This window comes from Bipolaris oryzae, assembly GCF_000523455.1.
Source record: "Bipolaris oryzae ATCC 44560 unplaced genomic scaffold scaffold_71, whole genome shotgun sequence".
NCBI classification, from domain to species: domain Eukaryota; kingdom Fungi; phylum Ascomycota; class Dothideomycetes; order Pleosporales; family Pleosporaceae; genus Bipolaris; species Bipolaris oryzae.
Genome location: NW_006911347.1, coordinates 96508 through 116657, shown reverse-complemented (window position 1 = coordinate 116657; position 20150 = coordinate 96508). Strand labels below are relative to the sequence as shown.

The window sequence follows — 20150 nt, the reverse complement described above, 5'->3', positions numbered from 1 at the left end:
AGGAGACACGAGGGCTGATCAGGCTGAGCACAATCGCATTGTTGGCGGAGTGAGGCGCAGATTAGCCCCCATTGTGACACCTCAGCGCTTCTGCCCCTCAACAGCTCAGCCTGATCGCAATGACTCTTCTTCCGCATCAACATCGCAGTAAAGAATCCCTCGACAAAGAACTCTTCGTTGAATCATCCCCTAACACCTCTCGAGCACCCAATCGTTTGTCCTTCGAGTTTCTCGTCGAATTTGAGGCCGCAGGCTCGGTCCATGAAGTGCAGGTCAGCCAATAACGATCCTAGATATGACGATTCATCAACACAAAACTGATATTGGGAACAGCGAGAGTGTGTTGCAGTAGGCAGTCATCTCAAGACTACAACCCCCTTGCGCGCCAGGTTTTGTGTTCCGAATAGTTGTTGCCCATGTTTCCAGCAGGGGACCGCCACGAGGCGACGGCTGCCGAAGAAGGCGGCTTAGTGATGGAGCGCCGGCAGACTGAGACGGGGTGTTCACAAGAAACAACATCATCACCCCCGAGCAGCCTTACAGCCTTATCTAGAACGCGATCGCCGGTAATCCCTCCTATAGCCCATCCCTTCTTAACCTCTGGATCACGGAACTGTCTACCAATGACCTTTGATCACACGGGTCAGATAGCTCCTCCAGGGGCGGAACCTAGAGTTACAGCAGATCTTTGGGAGGAGGAAGGCACCCGTTATTTCCAAGTTGAGGCTAGAGGAGTTTGCGTGGCTCGCCGTGAAGACAACCACATGATCAACGGCACCAAGCTGCTGAGTGCGGCTGGAATAACTCGAAGCCGCCGAGACGGCATATTAAAGAGTGAGAAGACTAGACATGTGGTCAAAACCGGTCCGATGTACCTCAAGGGCGTTTGGATTCGATTCGAGCGTGCTCTAGAATTGGCAAACGAAGAGAAAATCACCGAGTCACTATATCCTCTGTTTGTGCATGATATTGGGGCCCTCCTATATCACCCGGTGAATCAGAAGCCCACCTACCTTGCCAACTCCCAAAACAAATACCCGGGAGTAAGAGAATCCGCCGGATCCAACGACTTTCACACTCTCCAGATTGATGCATCAGGATATAGCGACAAAATATCACAAAACCTCCCATCGGACGCGCATCAGGGCGGCCAAATCCAAGAGCGAGGTCCGATTGAGTCGCTATCTAGGTCTCTCATAGAGACTTTAGGTCTCATTCTTACTGAGGTCAGAATATACCTCGACAGGGCTCCACACTATAGTTCCCTGGAGTCAAGTTGTGCAGCATTGTTTTTCTGGGATACTGACCTAGGATTATCGCGAGGCGAGCTCGATGATATGCTACAAGACTCGCCTCAGCTGCGCGATACTTGTCTTACTGTTCTTGTGTCAATCTCCCAATTTGTCAGCACATGTATGTGGATGATACACGACCTGTTGTACTGCGCGTCACTGACATGGCACAGCGTTGATATGTCTCATCAGTAGCGAGCGGCGTCGAAAAGAAGTGTTACAGTCAACAAGGATTTTGACCTATCTAGACCAAACCGCTAATATGGTTGAGCAGCAATATCATTCAACCCACGAGCCCGAGCAAGATGCCGAAGCATTGTGTCAGACTCTCCGTACAAAAATCGATACTCTTATCATGCTAGCACCCAGCCTGGAATCAACGGCAGAAGAAAGCTTTGATGACGAGGAGCCACGTGCTATCCAATACCTCGAGAAACACTTTCCAGAGCAGGCCTACATCAACAGCGTTTCGGAAAAGTTCCCTCTAGCAGCGTCAGCAATTGTGGCTCAACTAGGAAAATTGAACTGGGATCGATACAACCACGTACTCCATTTACAGCGCGAAACGATGCAGCAGGAACTCCAAATGGCCGTCATGGAGAAGGCAAGGACATTATTCAATGACTCTGGTCTCGGGGTATCTTTACCAGCACAGTCAAAAGCTGCTTCCAGCTCAGGATCTGTATACGCACCCTCAATTGCGTCTACCAGGGCGGAAGCAAGTCACAAACGTGTGCCTCCACTTCCGGCACAAGCACGGTCTGGTGAGCCTTTTACCTGCGAAATCTGCAACAAACAAGTCAAGTTTCAGCGCACTAAAGCATGGAAGTAAGCTGATCCATCTCCATATACTCTTAAATGCATTGAAGCTAATCAACTTGCCTTAGAAAGCATGTCTTTGGTGACATACTGGCATATGCTTGCTTCTTCGCCGATTGCTGCAACACTCGCATGTTCTTCGAGGACAGTGATGCGCTAATGACCCACTTACAAGACCAGCATGGGATGGATGTTCGAATCTCTGATGTGGAGTGCCCTCTCTGCATGGAGTTTACTTCTGGGGACCGTGATGTCCTAGCACTCCACATTGCCCGCCATATGGAAGAAATCGCTCTTGCTATACTACCTTCTGGTGTTGAATCTGACGAAGAATCAGCAGGTGATTCCGCAAGCGTCATTGGATCTGTTGATAGCCGGAACTTTCTAGAAAGAGAGTTCCAATTGTTTAAAGAGAACTCCACCCATAAAGGTACTGGTGTCGCTCCCATCCATGTTGGAGCCTGGCAGTGCGATGAGAGTGGTTGTGGATACCGCAACATTGCAAAGAACACTACCTGCCTCCGCTGTGGAGCTAATCAGACAGAAACGTCGGATTCCCTACCTCATATGCTAAGGGAGTATATAGAAGAAGATGACCTAGAAATGCGTCATCGATTTGAGGCTGTCGCAGAAAGTACTTTTGCACCGCCTGACCTACCATACGTACGACAAGACCCTCATTCTCCACTGGAAGGTGAATATAAGAACCCCGTGAAGGGGCGAAATTCCGATTTACATTTTACCGAGGATTCACCATACTTGTCCTTTTCATCAAAGTTGCCAGGATCACCTCCTGCTACGAAAAATCTATTCACATATTCCTATTCTTCTTCATTTCGGTCGGAAATTGAGGGAGCCCCATATTACCTACCCACTTACACACACCATCCTGGAAATTTCTACGTACCGCCTCCTTCTGGTCCTCGTTCACTTCAACAAAACAACCGCTCTTCAGGGCCTCAAGATAACAGTGAATCATCTTCCGAGCAACGAAAAGGATTTCAAAATACTTTTCATCTTGACGATAAGCAATTGAACTCCTGGTCAGTGATTGAATCGGTGAGCTCGGGAGGATTGGTACCGCCTACATCGGAGCCTGGAGGCAACAGTGAATCATCTTCTAAACAACAAAAAAGACCTCAGCGCATTACTGCTGATCCTGAAGCGCCCCACTTGTTTTCATATCCTTCAAAATCGCCTCAAGAGAGGGGCGGGCAGCTCGAATCGGATGCTCAATACAATATTGACAATCTTGTTGAACAGCAATCGAGACCTCGAGATACTCCTCTTCCACCTCTTCCTCCGCTTCGTCTTTCTCCCTCTGTAAATTTAGGTGGCCCTTCAGATTCTACTTATTATCCTTCAAATGTTTATGAAGATACCGAAACTTCTTCTAAACAACAGCCGAGACTTCAGGGTTATCCTTCTCCTCATCATGTACCCACAAAAAACCCCAAATATGTAGAGACTTTGAGAAAAGCTCGAGAGGAGGCTTGGAGAAAGCTTCTAGAGAATATCAGTCCATCTGAATCAGAGCCTCAAGACAACAATGCGGCACCTTCTGAACAACAATCAAAGCCTCCAGGGGAGAACAAGAGCGACGGAGCTTCCGGGACGACGCCTAAAGTCAACACTGAATACAAGGAAAAACTGAGGAAGCGTAAATGAATATAGCACTCGAATACAGTGGGTATAGCAGTGTGATACGGCCACGAATTTGTCTTTGAATTTAGAATCATTTCGTTAGATTAGCAATACAAGCCAGACTCTCCTGAACAAACGTGAACGAGAAATTGTATTTCGATGAACCCCTTGGTTGTGATTTAGACAACAGTAACCAGGTTGGAAAAAAAAGCCTACACAGTAGCCAAAGATATCGATTCGCCGTCAACCCCCCCCCCCCCCCCAATGCATGCTCAACGCTCAAACATCATCAACAACCCGCCACGTACCCTCCATCAACGCATTACTCACCTCTGTCCCCTCATCGCCCAACTTCCTACTCCCCTCCTCGCCCACAACCGGCAATCGCACCTCAACCCTCTTCCCGCTCGGCACGGTCTCGCCCTCGATCTGATACGGAAACCTCACGTACTCCGGCAGCAACCCACACTGCTTCAGCAGCGAGGCGTGGTCCCAGCTAATATGCTCGTGGCACAGTCTATCGCCGCGCAGCGCGACGACGGACGTAAAAGGGATGGCGAGACGTTTGCCGGTGGGAGGGATACCCGGGAGGAGCCAGGGGACGGTGCTGGTGTGGGTGAGGGTGAAGATGAATTCGTCGATTACGCGGTCGATGCCTACGGTGCGGGAGATGAGGGTGAGGGAGGTGTCTGGGGGGTTGCTGAAGATGAAGTGGTGGGTGTAGAAGGAGGTTAGGTTTGATTTGCCTATTCCGCCGCTGTAGAGAGTGTTAGCTGGATGTCATCGTTTAAGAATGGAGAGAGAATACGCACGTCATTGTGGGGATGTGGTTGACATAGGGTTGGTCAACCATTGTTGCCATTGTTTTGGCTACGTCTCGTTCACCGAACTCGTATTTTGTGTGTTCTTCCCATACGGCTTCGAGGTCAAAGTAAGGGCCCCCCAGGAATGTTTTGAGGAATGTTAGACTTCTGGTGTGCGCTATTCCGGCGTTGCGTTTGTGGTAGTTTGGGTCGCTGGGGAGGATCCAGCCGGATTCTTTTTCTGCATCCTCGTAGCGGTATGTCTTGACACTACTGGGGGAGATGCCAACGGATTCCGATGACGACTGGCGACGGTGAGCGAATGGAGGACCGGATGTATGGACCAGCTGGGGTGGTTGGTTGGTAGAGCTGAGAGAAACGAATTTTCTGCCACCGTAGGATATGAGAGCTTTGATAGCTGGATTTTGGCATGCGGCTTCCTCGACATAGTAAGGAATTCGCGATATGTACGCTGGAAGACAGTCGTCAGCATGCAATTTAGAAATAGACTTAGGGTCTTAGGGATTTAAAAGAAAGGGTTCACGAACAAATTAAACCAACCCCTTTCTCAAACTCGCATCCATCACAGTTTTTGAGGGCATCTAGCGCTTTTTGCAGCGGGAACTCTCCGCCGTCCTCGGCTTCATTGCCTGGAACCAGAAGCTAGTGGGCTCTTAGCATCCATATCAACGTCAACTCAAACTCGTCCTCCTCGTCATCGCTTCAAATTGAGATACCCATCTTTCGAAACCAACATACCTGCACAACAGCAAACCCTTCTTCCGCCCACTTCTGCAACGGCGGTGGATCCAAATACTTCTCACTCGGCCCAATCTCCGCATAATGATCCAGCACAAGCACCAGTCCTGGCCCTCTTCCTCTCCTTGAAAGCGGAGCCTGGAGTGTTATATGTGAAGATATACGTTGTGGCTTCGAGGTAGTAGGTGTCTGTTCCGTCTCGAGAAGTGGGGTAATTCTCGTCATGATTGAAGCGCTTGAGTTGGTATCGCTAATGTTGGATCGCCTCTTCTCTGCCCCCCTTAAAAACCAATTCTGAAATCAGATCGAACGTTAAAGGAGAAAGAAGGTCCGCAACGTAAGTTGACGAAAAAGTTAGCTATCGGGATCGTAAGGGTCCGGATCAAACAAGCGATCAAACCGCCACCCCGATTTGCAATGATCAACGATAAGATGGGGGTGGAGCCAACAGCCCACCTGCTTGCCTTAATGGTGGGGTAAAGTAGCAACATACCTAAACAGGCACCGCATTTCAAGTCATGTATGACAAAGAAAGAGGGGGAAGCGCTGCATGCATGACTTCATTTGTTTGCGAGTCCCCGCATGTCCCAAAAAGTGCCCTGTCATCCTTTTCTCTCTACGTAGGCTACCAGCAGCAGCCCCGTTGGAATCGCCCAAGTTTCTCGCGTAACCACGAGTGCACGGTGATGTATTACAGACTATGCTTCAAGCGTCTTGTAGTGCCTTTTTGTACGAGTGTCCTTCCGCGCGCGCGCGTTGTGCCGGGTGAATGGGATCGATGCGTTGCGAGGCTGCGGAGTGTCGTGTGTTCGGAGTTCCTATGTAGATTGGATGCGTGTACAAGGGGGGACAGAAGTACAAGCGAGGGCTTTGTGTAGCCAAGGAGTGCACGTGGTGAGGTAGCAAGGTACCTTCCAAGATGTGTGCATGCAGCTAAGTCGCATTAGGGTATCCGGTGTTGGTATCGCCCCGTTAAGGTTGTATGTTCGAGGGTTTCCCTGGGTTTGTGCAATATATGACACATGATTAGGCTGTGATCGCTCTAGGTCCTCTCCACCGTTCAGAAAGCTTTTCACGATTAATCTTTCTTTTTGTTAGTAGCACTGTTTTGTTTAATCTTGTTATATAACACGGGATGAGTATGTTCATACGATGCCTATCATCTGTTACCCATCATTGTATGAGGATGAGAACATCGAGTCTGAATCACACAAGAATCGGTTTTCATAAAGAGTTGAGTTTGTTAGAAACAGGAATGTTGAGTCTAGCCAGACACTTCTGGTGAAGTTTATACCAAAATCAGCCCATGTCAAAACCCTAGCGCGCTTCATATGTTTGATCCAATTCCCTCGTCTCGAATCATCATGCTACCCTCCCCAAATGTAAAACTTTCGTTCATCGAAACTTCTTCCGACCATGCGAAGAAGTGGGCAAACGAAAACCATCGAACGTAGGCAATGAAGGGAGGACTGGCGGAGGAGGAATTTGAGGTGCGCTGGTTGTAGAGCACAACGAACTGGTCTCTTCGGGCTAATCTTAGTGAGAATAAAGTCTTCCAAAATCCGAATCCATCGTCTGCTATCTTACACAAGGGGATAATCTAGTAGGCAAATCTTGTTGAGTGTCATGGCGGATCTGATCCTCCTCCTTTCCATCTTCATGAGGAGAAGAGGTCTTTTGCTGTCGTTCTTGTGCTGCTTGCTGTCTTTCTTGTGTTGTGTGATCCATCCTGGCTCGCCCACGCTCAGGCTGATTCCTGCGGTCGACTTCGTTTACCCGGGCTCTAGCTCTGGCTCTAGCTGCAAGTTGATGCTCTGGGAACATTGGGTCTAACTAAGTCGCCACCTTGATCCAAAGATGCTTGTACCAAACCATGTCTGCTTGTTGATATGCTAGGAAGTGAGAGTTATTTGTTTGATCCTCCGATTTGCCGAGAAGATGGCGACCAAGGACGCCGGTCAAGGGTGAGTTTTTTGGCAGGAAGAGAACGGATTGTGAAGATGATAGCGATGCGTGTCGTGTAATAATAAGCACGAGTGTTCTGTAATCCTACAATGTGTAATAGTCTGCTTGGGTACGGAAAATAAAGGATGCAGCTAGGCCCTAATTTGTTGTTGGGACAGTCTCATTGCAGCTTCCGAGACGCTAGTTGAATGCTGCTCATATCGAGCAGGCACTGCATCTTTGGTAGCGGCATTGGCTGTACCCTTGATCTGTTGAAGGACCTGGGCAGCAACCGCGACGGCATCTTCGGGAAGCCCTGGTTGTGCGTCAGCATCACACAGGAAAGAGCATCGTGACACAGAATACTTACCCGCAATTCTAGCAACTTTCAACGCATGGCTTTCCCGATTTACACCTTTTCTTAATCGGTGTATATAAGAGAACCTCCCGTTGGGTTCTTCAAGCACATCGTTACAGTAGCATCCAAGCTTCTCCAAGTCCTTAGTCATGTCAGTGAGCGCGTGGAAGTGGGTTGCAAACAGTGTCCGGCATTGATTGACGTGGTAGAGATGATGGAGACAGGCATATCCCACCGCGATGCCATCCTCCGGCGTTGTTCCTCGACCCACTTCATCCATGATGACAAACGAACGGGGTGTAGCCTCCTTGAGGATTTGTGCTGTTTCAAGCATCTCAACCATGAATGTGGATTGATCTTGGTAGAGATTGTCTGCTGAGCCGACGCGACTGAATACCTTATCCACCAAACCAATTTCTGCATACTCTGCTGGGACAAACGATCCAGTTTGCGCCAAGATGGAGATTAGTGCATTCTGTCGTAGATAGGTACTTTTACCAGCCATATTGGGGCCAGTGATCAGCCATATACGTTCTTCCTCGCCTAATTGGCAATCGTTCGGTGCGAATTTGCGTCCTTGTTCATGTAGACCACTTTCTACAACTGGATGTCGCCCGCCAATAATATGATGCGAAGGCTTTGCACCAAGAATAGGCCGAATGAAGTTTCTCTCGATAGCAAGGGCTGCAAAAGCACATGCAACATCTAATTCATCAAGTACAGCTGCATTCCGGCGTAGTTTGACAAGGTTTCGTACCACTCCTTCACGTAGTTCGCTGAGAATACGTTGCTCCTCTGCCCGAATGCGGAAGCGAGTCTCATCCATCTGAGCCCCTAGTTGTGTCCATTCAGGAATTTGAAAAGAACGAGTAGACTTGCTGCTACTTAAGCTCTTCGGATAATGATGCGCCACTCGAGACATGTCTTTTCCTCTGACATGCGCAATATGAGCGAGGTTAGGAGTCCATTTCAGCGTTAAACTCTCAGCTCCCATGTCTTTGCGCAATTTGCTTTCTAGTTCGCTTTTAGACTGTCTCAATGTTTCCAGGGTCGCATGAAGTCGCTCCAGAGTCTTGCTAGCATTGTGTTTCATGATATGGACATCTTCTCTCCCATCTGTAGCGCTCTTGAAGCTGCCTGCTATCATATGAGGTTTAGGTTGAACATGCTTTGGCATGTTCTTCAAATCTTCTTCGCCAGCCTCTCGACCCAGCACGTCCTGAGCTAGTTCCGACATCTCTTCAGCCTCTTCATTTTCGATGCGATGATACTCAGATAAGCTGTCCTCGTCAATAGCTTCTTGGATTCGGTGCGCGAGCTGGAGTGGCAAGCTTAGATCGAATCGACGTTCTAGCATTGAAATGCACAGCCTTCGTCTATTATCAGACGTTGCATTTTTTGAGTCAACCGGAATTGAGCTCCTGAATTTCGCGTGTTCCCGCAACTCATCGAATACGGCAGAGGTCGTAATGATTGTTTTCGAAAGTTCCATGAGGTCATCGGCATCCCCACGGCCGTAGGTGAACTTGGTCACCAACCGAAGAGAATCGAAAGTTTGGTCTAGCAGTGCGATGATGTTTTGACGCAGCTGTGGGTATTGTATCATCTCTTCTACCAGATCGAGTCTGTCGTTGATGGTTGAAAGAGACATGGACGGAGCAGCTTCGTTTCGTCAGTAATTTTCAGAAGCCATTATCGGACATGTACTTACACAAGCGCTGTGTAAGTAGCCTTGTTCCACTCTTCGTGACCGTCTTCTTTAGAGTGTGTAACAGGCTTCCTTCGTATGTTCCATCACGAATAGTACTCCTAATTTCTAGTGCTCTCAGACTGTTCTTATCAATGCTCATATAGTCTTCGGCTTGGTGTCTTATCGGAGCCTGAAGCCGCGTCTGCGAACCAAACAGTTGATGCTTGACATAATGTAGCAATGAACCCCCTGCAGTCACTTCGCCAGGTGTGAAATCGGCCATGCCAAAGTCACCCACAATTTCTTCTAACATGGGTTTCCAGTTGTCAATAGTGAGTTGCGTTTTGGGGGGATCTTGGAAGGTGATTGTATGTCCATCTTGTTGTATGGCAAAGACAATGTCCGAGTAATCAGCCTCTTGGAAGACACTGCTCAACACTATCTCCCTCGGTTTGATACGAGCGAGCACTGAGGGCAGGGACGCAATGTCTGTACTCTGGGTCAGGAAGTCACCACTGGATAGATCAATCCATGCTAGCCCGACTTCAGTGCGCGGTAGGTTAAGAACTGAAGAAACGCTTGCACTGCCAGGACTTTGTTTTACTGCAGTTTCTTTCCTAAGCACTTTTGGATCTACATGGATACTAAGAAGGTAGTTGTTCTCCCATGGATCCATGAAGTGCTCATCAATGAGGGTGCCTGGCGTCACAATGCGCGAAACTCTTCTCGTATATTGAGGCTCACCCTTTGCTTTAGTTGGCGCATCATTGACATACTCGTCGCTTATTGCAACATGCTTGTTGAGGTCTTGGACAAGGATTTTGAGATAACGATCCAGCTGGTAAGCGGGGAAGCCAGCCTAGGACCATTAGCGCCGTTTTTGTTTATTAGGAAATGGGCTGTTGACTGACCATAGATACCGGAGGCTTCTTGCTGCCTTTCAAGGCCTTTCTTCTAGTTTTTCTGATATTTAGCAGGGACGCAAACTCATCTGCATGCTCAAAGTATAGCTGATTGTCAATTCAGTGAGGATAGCAGTTGATTGGCTATGTTTGTTAAGTACCTCGTAGAAGCCTCCGACGCGTGTGAGGAGCACACAATGGCTGAACTTGAGCATATTGTTGCGCACTTGCTGCAATAGCGGAGGATATTCTGGTTCTGCGTCATTCTGGGGTGGTAACGCCTCGGATTGAATGGGGCCTTGTTGTATATCATCCAATTGTAAAGTAGTTTTTCTCTTCGCGCTACGGCGTTGGGATGCTTGAAGCCATGGCAGACTCACATGCTGTGCTGCACGTGGTTTCGCGAAGGGTCGCGTTGAGCTTGGGACGAGGCCCGTAATGGCAGTATATGGTCTGTAAGTAACCGGCAGAATCCTGGTTTTGGGTGACAGATTTGGACGCGCCAGACATTCGACACGCCTGCAGAGCATCCTCGTTTTTCAAGCTGTGTAGAGTGAACATGGGTGGGGTACGATGGTCGAGATGCAGGGACGCGTCTGCATCCGGTTAGCTCATCGGACCTTTAGTACGCGGGGTACTCGGAGTGTCCAAAGTCAAAGCCACTGACGATACTTCAGCGTGCATCCGCTCCGTCTGTTTCCATTCACAACAAAAATGGCGCCCCAATTTGAGCCTATGAAGAATGATTTGATCCTACGCACAGCGAGAGGTTAACGACCCTCGACTAATCCTGATGGACATCATGAAATTGACATTGTACAGGCGAAAAGGTCGAGCGCCCGCCAATATGGGTAATGCGGCAAGGTACGAACTCTCGTCCTCGAAGAGCCCTCAGGCGCTGACGATGCGTAGCCGGGCGCTATCTCCCCGAGTACCACAAGGAAAAGGGCACCAACGACTTTTTTGAATGCTGCCGCAGCCCCGAAATCGCGTCGAATCTCACCCTCCAGCCGATTGAGCGCTACGCGGGCCTCATTGACGCTGCCATCATCTTCTCTGATATTCTCGTCATTCCTCAGGCCATGGGCATGGAGGTGATAATGGTGGACAAGAAGGGACCCCACTTCCCGGAACCACTACAAACTCCGGATGACAAACAGTACAAGGAGGTGCTTGAGAGAGAGGTGGATGTTGCAGAATCACTCGACTATGTTTACAAGGCCATCACTCTCACAAGACAAAAGTTGGCGGGAAGGGTACCGCTGATTGGCTTCTGCGGTGCGCCTTGGACCCTGCTGTGCTACATGGTTGAGGGTGGAGGTAGCAAGATGTTTATCCAGACCAAAACATGGATCTACAAATACCCAGAGGAAAGCAAGGCGCTGCTGCAGAAGATTGCAGAGCTTTGCGTCGAGTATCTTGCTCTGCAGGTACAGGCTGGAGCTCAGGTACGGACCATGGTAACACTCGAACGCATGATGCTGACCACTGCAGATGATCCAAGTCTTTGATTCATGGGCCGGCGAGCTATCCCCGTCGTCTTTTAAGACATTCGCTCTTCCATACCTCACCTACATTGCCGACAATCTCCCGGAGCGTCTTCGGTCCAAGGGTCTGGAGCCTGTCCCGATGACCGTCTTTGCTAAAGGAGCGTGGTATGCCTTGGCGGACCTCTGCGAGACAAACTACAACACGATCGGATTGGACTGGCTCCATGCCCCGGCAGAGGCATACAAGGTAGCGCAGGCAAAGGGCAAGGTGCTCCAGGGCAATGCGGACCCCGGTGTTCTGTATGGTAGCAGGGAATCCATCACAAAGGTAGTCGAGGAGATGGTGGCTGGCTTCGGCGGCGGCAAGCAGGGATGGATTGCCAACCTTGGCCACGGTATGTTGTTTGACCTGTTATATTCTGTCGCTTTGGGTGCTAATGTTCTGCAGGCATCACCCCGTTTGTCAAGCCGGATGATCTTAAATTCTACTTTGAAGAGATCCACCGATTGACAAAGGCTTAATATAGAAGCCTAGCTGTGTTAGGTTGGCCAAGGCTGTTCCGCCCGTGAGGGGGACTTTGAGTTCCTGCCAAGCACACAGAGCTCTGCCTGCGTATGTCGTCAGCGCCTTGATGTGCTAGCGGTGCACGGCGGGGCGAGATATGTGTCATGTGATAGCATGATGGATGACAAGACGAGATTCTCGAAACCAGACCGACTTGGTTTCCATGGAGATGACGATCAGGCTGCCAGCCCTGTCCCTGCACGTGTTTTGCGTTCTATATGGCACATGTACATATGCATGTCTCATGTGACAAGGCTGCGCATTCTTGTAGGCCAAAAGAAACCAGCATCGGCCTTGACCAGTATTATTTAGTTCTTGAGCTCGTCCGTCGTAGGCACTATTACTAGATAGCTCATGACCAAAATTTTCATCATTTTTTTCTTTCTCTCCTGGTTGGCTTCTGCACGATGGCGCCACGAGCCAAGGGCAAAAAGGGTCTTCCTGCATCGCCAATCTTGGAAACAAGAGCCTTGCCGATCGACTGCCACCCGATTGGCTGCTGGGCTCATGGTCCGAGCGTACGTTCATTGGAAGCTTCCTAAGATTTGAGCCCCGAGGACATGTGCATTTGATACAGAAATGGCGGTTCAAAGTTGATGTTGGCTGATTTATCGTCAATTATTGAGTCTCTAGGGCCTGGCGAGCAATTTTGGGCAGACAGACGGGTGTCTTGAGGCTATCTTGGGCTGGCGAGGCCCCATGGAAGGTCGTGGAATGGGTTGGAATCTTCTCTCGCTCGGCGCTGCCGGTGTATTTGCAACTACTACTTTTAAGTCCACAGGCGACCATCACCATCTGCTTCCACACAAATAATACACCCACTGTCTCGAGCCACAACCCCGTGCTCGCCTGTTCCCGTTTTGCCTTGCTGTGGCGACGATTGGTAAGTGCTTTTCCTTCCCTTTGCCCCCCTGTTCCTGTCTTCACTGCCGCGCCGCCGTTCACAAGGCTGGCCTTGTGTCGACGTACGCCGCTGCGCACCATAACCCAATGGCCTGACGCTGACCATATAAAAGATTCCCCCAAACTTTATCACTTGCGCTCTCCATCACTCACCTCTATCTGCTATACTGCCCCTCAGTTCGACTTTTTTGCGACCCCACTAGCCCCTCTACGTCGCTGCACAGCCTGCAACCGCAACCATGGTGAAGGATACCAAGCTTTACGATACCCTCGGGGTAAGCATAGCCCTGCTCCATACTCATAAAGGAATGTAGCCTAACAGAACCAGGTGTCGCCAGACTGCTCCGAGTCACAACTCAAGTCAGCATACAAGAAGGGTGCCCTCAAGTGGCATCCCGATAAGAACGCACACAACCCCGAGGCTGCAGACAAGTTCAAGGACCTCTCACACGCCTACGAAGTTCTCTCCGACCCCCAGAAGCGCCAAATATATGACCAGTATGGTGAGGAGGGTCTCGAGCAAGGTGGCATGGGCGGCGGAGGTGGCATGGCTGCTGAGGACCTGTTCGCACAGTTCTTTGGCGGGGGCGGCGGCCCCTTTGGCGGCATGTTCGGCGGTGGCATGGGAGGAGGACGGGAACAAGGGCCCAAGAAGGCACGCACAATCTCCCATGTCCACAAGGTATCACTCGAGGATGTCTACCGCGGTAAGGTCTCCAAGCTGGCGCTCCAGAAGTCAGTCATCTGCCCCAAGTGCAACGGTGTCGGCGGCAAGGAAGGCGCTGTCAAGAAGTGCGCTGGCTGTGACGGTCGCGGTATGAAGCACATGATGAGGCAAATGGGTCCTATGATCCAGCGCTTCCAGACTGTGTGCCCAGACTGCCAGGGAGAGGGAGAGATTATCCGTGACAAGGACCGATGCAAGCAGTGCAACGGCAAGAAGACGATTATCGAGCGCAAGGTCCTGCATGTCCACGTTGACCGTGGCGTTAAGAGCGGCCACAAGATCGAGTTCCGGGGCGAAGGCGACCAGCTGCCAGGCGTAGAGCCAGGCGACGTTGTTTTCGAAATTGAGCAGAAGCCCCACCCGCGTTTCCAACGCAAGGACGACGACCTTTTCTACCACGCCGAGATTGACCTGCTGACGGCGCTTGCCGGCGGCCAGATCCACATTGAGCACCTGGATGAGCGATGGTTAACCGTTGACATCATCCCTGGTGAGTGCATTAGCCCTGGTGAGGTCAAGGTCATTCGCGGCCAAGGTATGCCATCATACCGACACCACGACTTTGGTAACCTGTACATCCAATTCGACGTCAAGTTCCCCGAGCGCCTCGGCAACGAGGAAGGCGGGCCGATGAACCCTGAGCAGATCCGCGCCCTCGAGTCGGTCCTACCACCACGCAAGGTTCCAGACGTGATGCCTCCGCCAGACGCAATGACCGAGGACTTTACCCTCGAGGACGTTGAGCAGGGCGGTGAGGGTGCACGTGCACGCGGCATGGGCGGCATGGAAGACGACGAAGACGAAATGCACCCCGGTGCTGAGCGCGTCCAGTGTGCATCACAGTAAACTATTTGCTGCTCATAAACTTTTTCATTGCCTGCGAAGGGATAGACACAGTGGTATGAGATTACGAACACGACACTTACCATGGAAAGCAAATGGTTTCAATTGGGGAAAAAAACACACGCCGGGCAAAAAAATATGAGGACGGTGTGTGTGTTTGTGATCCCAGGGTTCGGCGTCGTGGGAGTCTTTTGTTCTATTTATTCTTTGGTTTTGCGGTGTGTGTTTTTTTATGATCTGATGAATGGATGCATCAGTGGTGGTTGTGGTAGTGTCGTGGTGACGATGAGAGCCTGTTTTGCGTCGAGCGTGAAGACAGCGAAGCGAGCGAAAGAGAGAGAAGATAGAGGAAGAAGAAGCCTAGGATACCAAAGCATGGTTCTTTTATGAGCTTTTTTTCTTTTAGTACTTTTCTCGTTTAATTTGGTTATATAGACCGATGGAATCAGCAATGTCGATTCTCTTGCTCTTCTTCTTGTTCTACGAACTAGACTAGGGATAAAAGTGGTCATGTCAACGTCACTAGGCACACAACATTCATCACATCATCTCACAAGACGCGAATGCATAACAATCACAAGTAATTTTCATTCCTTTCTCATCCCCAGAATAACCAATACAACAAATCTCTGTCCCTAATCCTCGTCCTCCTCACCTGCCCCTCCCACCAAACACACCCCAACCAGCAAGTACCTCCCTCTCCCCCCAAAACATCCATTCCCCCTCGCCATACTTTGCCAGCCCTTCTCTCCGTCCCCTCTCCCCCAGCTCCCCCCATCGCATCAGCAAATTCCCATCCAGCATGCCCCTAGCACCAGTCCCAGAATCCCACCCGCCATCTGGCGTATCGCTCGCACGGAAAGCACGGGGATTCAATCCCGCAGTTGCATCAAGCGTATTGGACAGATACGCACTGAGATTCGACAGGCGACGGTACGTATCTTCGCTGAGCGGGGTGACGAGGGCCAGCGTGCCGGATTGCGACGTGCATAGGATTTGGTGGAGGGGTTGCGTGGGTTTTTCGTCATCAGGAGACGAAGTGTCCATGTCGAAGTCGCCGTTTTCGGTGGTGTTTGCGCCGGCGAAGTCGGAGGCTGAGGGCATTTTGAGGCGCGAGTGGACGACGTGGAGGGTTGCGGGGAAGTGGCCAGTGTGGAAGGTGGATTTGTGGAGGAGGCGGGATCCAGCTTCGGATTTTGGATCTGCGGGGTGGATGTGGTTAGCAGGGTGCGAAGGGGGGATAGGAGGGGTTGATGAACGTACTGTCAGGGTCGAATTGTAGGACTTGCAGGTTCATATCTGCGTCTGCGACAAGGAGGTGGAGTTGTTCTTCAAAGGGGATGAAGTCGACGGCTATGGCTTCGAGACTGTGTTTTGAGCGTGCGAAGAGAGACATTCTGTATGGCTCTTCCTGTACAATGGTTAGTAACTGGCGTATCCATCACTGCACAAAAGAATCTTACTGTGTATCCTGTAAACCACACACCACGGTATGCGTCGCTCATAGCCAGCATACCTGTTCCAGGCAGGTTCTTCAAATCACTGACGTAACACTGCATGTCCATAAAGGCAACAGGAAGAAGAGTGCCATCTTCCTTGAGACCTCGTACCATGCACTTTTGTCCTTGGGCCATGATCATGAATCCTTGTGTACCAAGCTCTGAGATTGCGGAGACGGCACCCTTCACTTCATCCTTCACTATAAGCTTGAGGCGCTTGTTGGTCTCTGGGCGGTCTGGTTCGGGAACTACGGTGATGACCTCGAATATGCGGATGCAGCCTTTGGTGGCGAGGTCTTCACCGTGGAGAATCGCAGTACCCACTGCAACAATATCCTTGCGCTGGTGTGTATTTTCGCTGACTTCAAGATTAAGTGTCTTGATACTGAGGACTACCTCTTGTGGATCGAGAACATGGGTATCAATAATAGTCCAGGTCTTCTCATCTAGTAACTTGATAATGCCACGTTCAATAGTTGGTCTAAAGCTCATGTCCTCCTTGGGGAGTTCGTAATGATAAGTCTCAGACGGATCAAGCTGGTATTCCTCTGACTGTCCTGTGCCAACGATATACAAGCCCGAAGAATGGTAGGCGAGAGCATGTATTTCGGCATCCATTGGCATACGTCGTGTTGCCCAGCCTAAGTGACCGTAGTGCGTCTGTGGTGGTAGTTGAGAGATGCGGAGCGTATCGGTAGAGTCTAGGTAGGCGAAACCACGCTGGCAGCTGGAAGTGTGAAAGGACGTCAGACTCTTTACTGGCTTTCCACTCAGACCAATGACACGCGGTGCGCTTGACGACTCTTTGAAGATAAATGCCGGGGTAGTGCCTCGTTGGAAGACGGTACTGTACCCACCAATGTCACTCAATGCTAAGAGAGTACTCTCAAATCCAGAATCTTCTGCACCGCCGTCTTCCGTGTATCGTGGTATATGTTGCTGAGAAAGTTTGACCCATCGTAAGTTCTTGGTCCACAGGTCAGCAGCCGAACGTGACGGAGAGTGGAAGGCTTTGTAGATGACAAGGTTATCACTCGATGTGCGGATGATCAGATGTGGCGACTTGGTCGTTGCATCGCCCAGGTCAGCAGCTAAGATCTCTGTAATCGTAGCTTTGATGGCGCTACGCTTGGGGACATAGTCCATACCCAAAACAGGTGGAAGGAAACTTAGAGCTTCAGCGACATAACATGGCTTCTCCATATCTGACACTGCGAATACACGAAGGCCTCCTTCGGGTGTGAGGAGAAAAGCAAAAACTTCTGTGAAGCTAGCAGACTTGAATAAACTCGCTGAAAGCCATTGTGTGTTGGATAAACCAGTGGCTTCGACATCCTCCAGCTCGCCATCGCCAGTAGCTCTGAAGATCTTAACACTGGAGTCTTCGCGCAGGACTAGGAGGTATGGGTCCGCGAAGCTGGCATTGATGACGTTGAGCTCGTTGCCACTTTCTTCGTCCTCCATTGGCAGAATCTGATCCATATTAAGTTCTAAAGGGTTGGTTAATTATTGCACGGGATGTTTTGCACAGGAGCTGTAGCCTACCAGAGTCATAGGTACGAATCTCGGTCCGCATTACCTGCACAACCTTTGTGCCTGCTGCCAGTACGCCAACAAACAGCGTCGAGCCTTCTTCTCGTTCGAAATCACCCTTGTCGGTTTCAGTGAGTTCGTTGCCATTGACCTCGTACACGACAGTGCTCTCGGTTCCATCCTCACCAGTCTTGGATACCACGAGATACTGGTCATAGTCTACATTAGTAGCCATATTGGCCTCCATGTCTTCACCAAAAGCAGCAGTGACATCTCCAGGCGCCTGTTTCCGGGCATGCACAGCCCAAGTGCCGCGTGCTGAAGGGAGTTGTCTTGTAGCTACAGTGACGGGATGGAGCTCACGACTCAGGGCTGTGATCGCAGCAGCAGCCCCTCGCCCGGTCGAAAGCATTACCTCGCCCCTATTCAATGACTCGGTGTCCTTTCCTGGGTGTAGGACGGCATTCTTGATTGGGGCTATACTTGGCAGTACGTCATGTATACGAAATGTGTAGGTGCCGGGCGCAGTAGGCTCCGAAGCAGCAGTAGTGATTTTTTGGATGGCAGGGGCTGTATCGTTGTAAAGATCATCTTCCATATCTTCCATATCCTCTTCATCAGACATGTCCTCGTCCGTGTCGACATTTGCGTTGGACTGCTTTCGTCGCAGGTGGCTTGCTGTGCTAGTCCAGCCCAGCATGACCGAGTCTCCGTCCTCGCTTCCAACAAAGAGGCGACCCCGTCCGAGGTTGCTGGTGCAGGAGGCGGCGGCTTTGATGAGGTGGCCGCCATGGTCTGCCGCAACGGGGTGGACTGTCATGCCCGATACAGTGCGGCCGTCAAGCGTAAAAGTAAGGACAAGGAGACGTCCGTTGTTGAGCACGATTAGCACGTCACCCGTCTCATGAGACAAAAGCTCAACACTGCAGCCCTCGAGGCGCAAAGCCAGGTCTGACTGGTCGCTGAGAGGAAATGAAGTGCAGGCTTTGGCGAATTCATTCACAGCCACACCATTTGTCTTGCCACCCTGGTCGACATGTATAATCTCATTCGATCCCACTAGGAGAGCACCGCCAATGGGTGAAGGCAACGGAACCACCCTGGTGATGTCGTACGGCAGTCCGGAGACGGACAGGAGCGTAGTCGAGGCTTTTTGCTCGAGATCAAGCGTAAAGACGGAGTATGTAAGAATGTCTTTTCGGTGGGCGAGCAAGGATGGGGCCGTGTCTCGAGAGGCGGCGACGATGCCAAACGTGGGTTCGCGGTATTCGTGCAGAAAGGCGAGGTGGACGGGATGTGTAAGGGTGGGGTCGAGGTTTGTGAGCGGCAGGACAAAAGATGAAGTATAAGGCGTTGTATGAGAGCCAGATGCAGTTTGCTGCTCAGGCTTGGACTCTTTAGGCCCATCAGCATCCGAATCGTAGTCATCGTCGACAAGATCACGCTGGCGAAAGGGAAGAATGGCGAGGTTGTGAGAGCCAAACTTGAGGGCAGCACATCTGCTGCTGGGGTCTGCCGTCAAAAAATTATACGTGTCTTTGAGATCAGCGGACCAAGGAGCAATGCCGGGCAAGTCTGGATTCTCATAGTAGTGTATTGATATTGTATGGAGGTTGTACGACTCGGGATCCCACTCCACCAGGCTCAGCTTTGCATCCCGAAACGCTACCAGCAGCGCCTCGCCCCTCGACTTTGTACTGAGCGCCTTTACGCGCGCCAGCGACACGACTGTGCCAGCGAGGGGGAACTCGCCGACCAGGACCAGCTTGGCGGTGCTCTCAGTGCGCTGCAAGGGCACATCGGCCGCCTCTGTGTCCAGGTTAGCGGCTGCATTCTCCGCCTCGTCTCCTCCGCCCGGCGTGACCTCAGTCGTGGTTGACTTGAGCTCAAAGACCTGCAGCAATGAGTTCTTTGCGACGACCAGGTTGTTTGCCCTGGCGTGCAGCAGCGGGAGGTGGAGGGCATGGCTGACAGCCGTGGGCGGGGCTATTTCCGTATAGCACTGCATGGCGATGGCTCCGCTCAGAGCAATTTGGGGGGTGGGGTGAAGGTGAGCGGAGCTGGAGGGGACAGCGCCCGCGATGCTTTGTCTTGGTGTTGAGTCGCGTCGTGGAGAGAGAAGTGTGGGTATGCGTGCATGGACGCGGGCCCGATGTGGCTAACGCGTCTGCTAGGCTGCATGCATCATCCCCGCTCTGAGACGCGACAGGGACGTCATGCTGCTGCCGCTGGCTTGTAACAGCACCATGTACCACCACTGTTAGCGGCGCACGCCAAACTACCAGGAAACAGGAAAAAACACCAAAAAGGCGGCCTGAGACCTGCTCTCGCTTTTCTTTTCTGCCTCGCTTTTCCTAATTTCGTTTCCGCGACATCCAT

General features: G+C 50.9%; 8 protein-coding genes across 8 annotated transcripts; 4 read left to right on the top strand and 4 right to left on the bottom strand.

The window, feature by feature from the left end:
- Positions 1-623: 623 nt before the first annotated feature.
- Positions 624-878, top strand: COCMIDRAFT_96253 (uncharacterized protein; the record flags this gene model as incomplete). The annotated part of the gene is made up of 1 exon (XM_007690128.1): positions 624-878. A coding segment is annotated over one exon (255 nt), but the record flags the coding sequence as incomplete, so codon positions are not given.
- Positions 879-1082: 204 nt separating this feature from the next.
- COCMIDRAFT_47993 (uncharacterized protein) lies at positions 1083-2465 on the top strand (the record flags this gene model as incomplete). Its single annotated transcript, XM_007690127.1, has 3 exons — positions 1083-1413; positions 1466-2120; positions 2180-2465. Coding segments are annotated over 3 exons (1272 nt in total), but the record flags the coding sequence as incomplete, so codon positions are not given.
- A 1569-nt stretch (positions 2466-4034) lies between these two features.
- COCMIDRAFT_96291 (uncharacterized protein) lies at positions 4035-5542 on the bottom strand (the record flags this gene model as incomplete). Its single annotated transcript, XM_007690126.1, has 4 exons — positions 4035-4512; positions 4568-5030; positions 5107-5208; positions 5314-5542. 4 exons carry the CDS (start codon positions 5540-5542, stop codon positions 4035-4037), a joined length of 1272 nt encoding a protein of 423 aa, XP_007688316.1.
- A 1353-nt stretch (positions 5543-6895) lies between these two features.
- Positions 6896-7141, bottom strand: COCMIDRAFT_96297 (uncharacterized protein; the record flags this gene model as incomplete). Its single annotated transcript, XM_007690125.1, has 1 exon — positions 6896-7141. The coding sequence occupies one exon, from the start codon at positions 7139-7141 to the stop codon at positions 6896-6898; it is 246 nt and encodes an 81-aa protein (XP_007688315.1).
- Positions 7142-7413: 272 nt separating this feature from the next.
- COCMIDRAFT_96286 (uncharacterized protein) lies at positions 7414-10721 on the bottom strand (the record flags this gene model as incomplete). The annotated part of the gene is made up of 6 exons (XM_007690124.1): positions 7414-7577; positions 7632-9281; positions 9331-10168; positions 10221-10319; positions 10373-10569; positions 10592-10721. The coding sequence occupies 6 exons, from the start codon at positions 10719-10721 to the stop codon at positions 7414-7416; spliced, it is 3078 nt and encodes a 1025-aa protein (XP_007688314.1).
- A 204-nt stretch (positions 10722-10925) lies between these two features.
- COCMIDRAFT_96180 (uncharacterized protein) lies at positions 10926-12223 on the top strand (the record flags this gene model as incomplete). Its single annotated transcript, XM_007690123.1, has 5 exons — positions 10926-10980; positions 11034-11075; positions 11124-11659; positions 11706-12096; positions 12150-12223. The coding sequence occupies 5 exons, from the start codon at positions 10926-10928 to the stop codon at positions 12221-12223; spliced, it is 1098 nt and encodes a 365-aa protein (XP_007688313.1).
- A 1185-nt stretch (positions 12224-13408) lies between these two features.
- On the top strand, positions 13409-14742 carry COCMIDRAFT_37069 (uncharacterized protein; the record flags this gene model as incomplete). The annotated part of the gene is made up of 2 exons (XM_007690107.1): positions 13409-13444; positions 13498-14742. 2 exons carry the CDS (start codon positions 13409-13411, stop codon positions 14740-14742), a joined length of 1281 nt encoding a protein of 426 aa, XP_007688297.1.
- A 648-nt stretch (positions 14743-15390) lies between these two features.
- On the bottom strand, positions 15391-19779 carry COCMIDRAFT_26607 (uncharacterized protein; the record flags this gene model as incomplete). The annotated part of the gene is made up of 4 exons (XM_007690098.1): positions 15391-15941; positions 16003-16150; positions 16203-17711; positions 17818-19779. 4 exons carry the CDS (start codon positions 19777-19779, stop codon positions 15391-15393), a joined length of 4170 nt encoding a protein of 1389 aa, XP_007688288.1.
- Between the last annotated feature and the right edge of the window lie 371 nt (positions 19780-20150).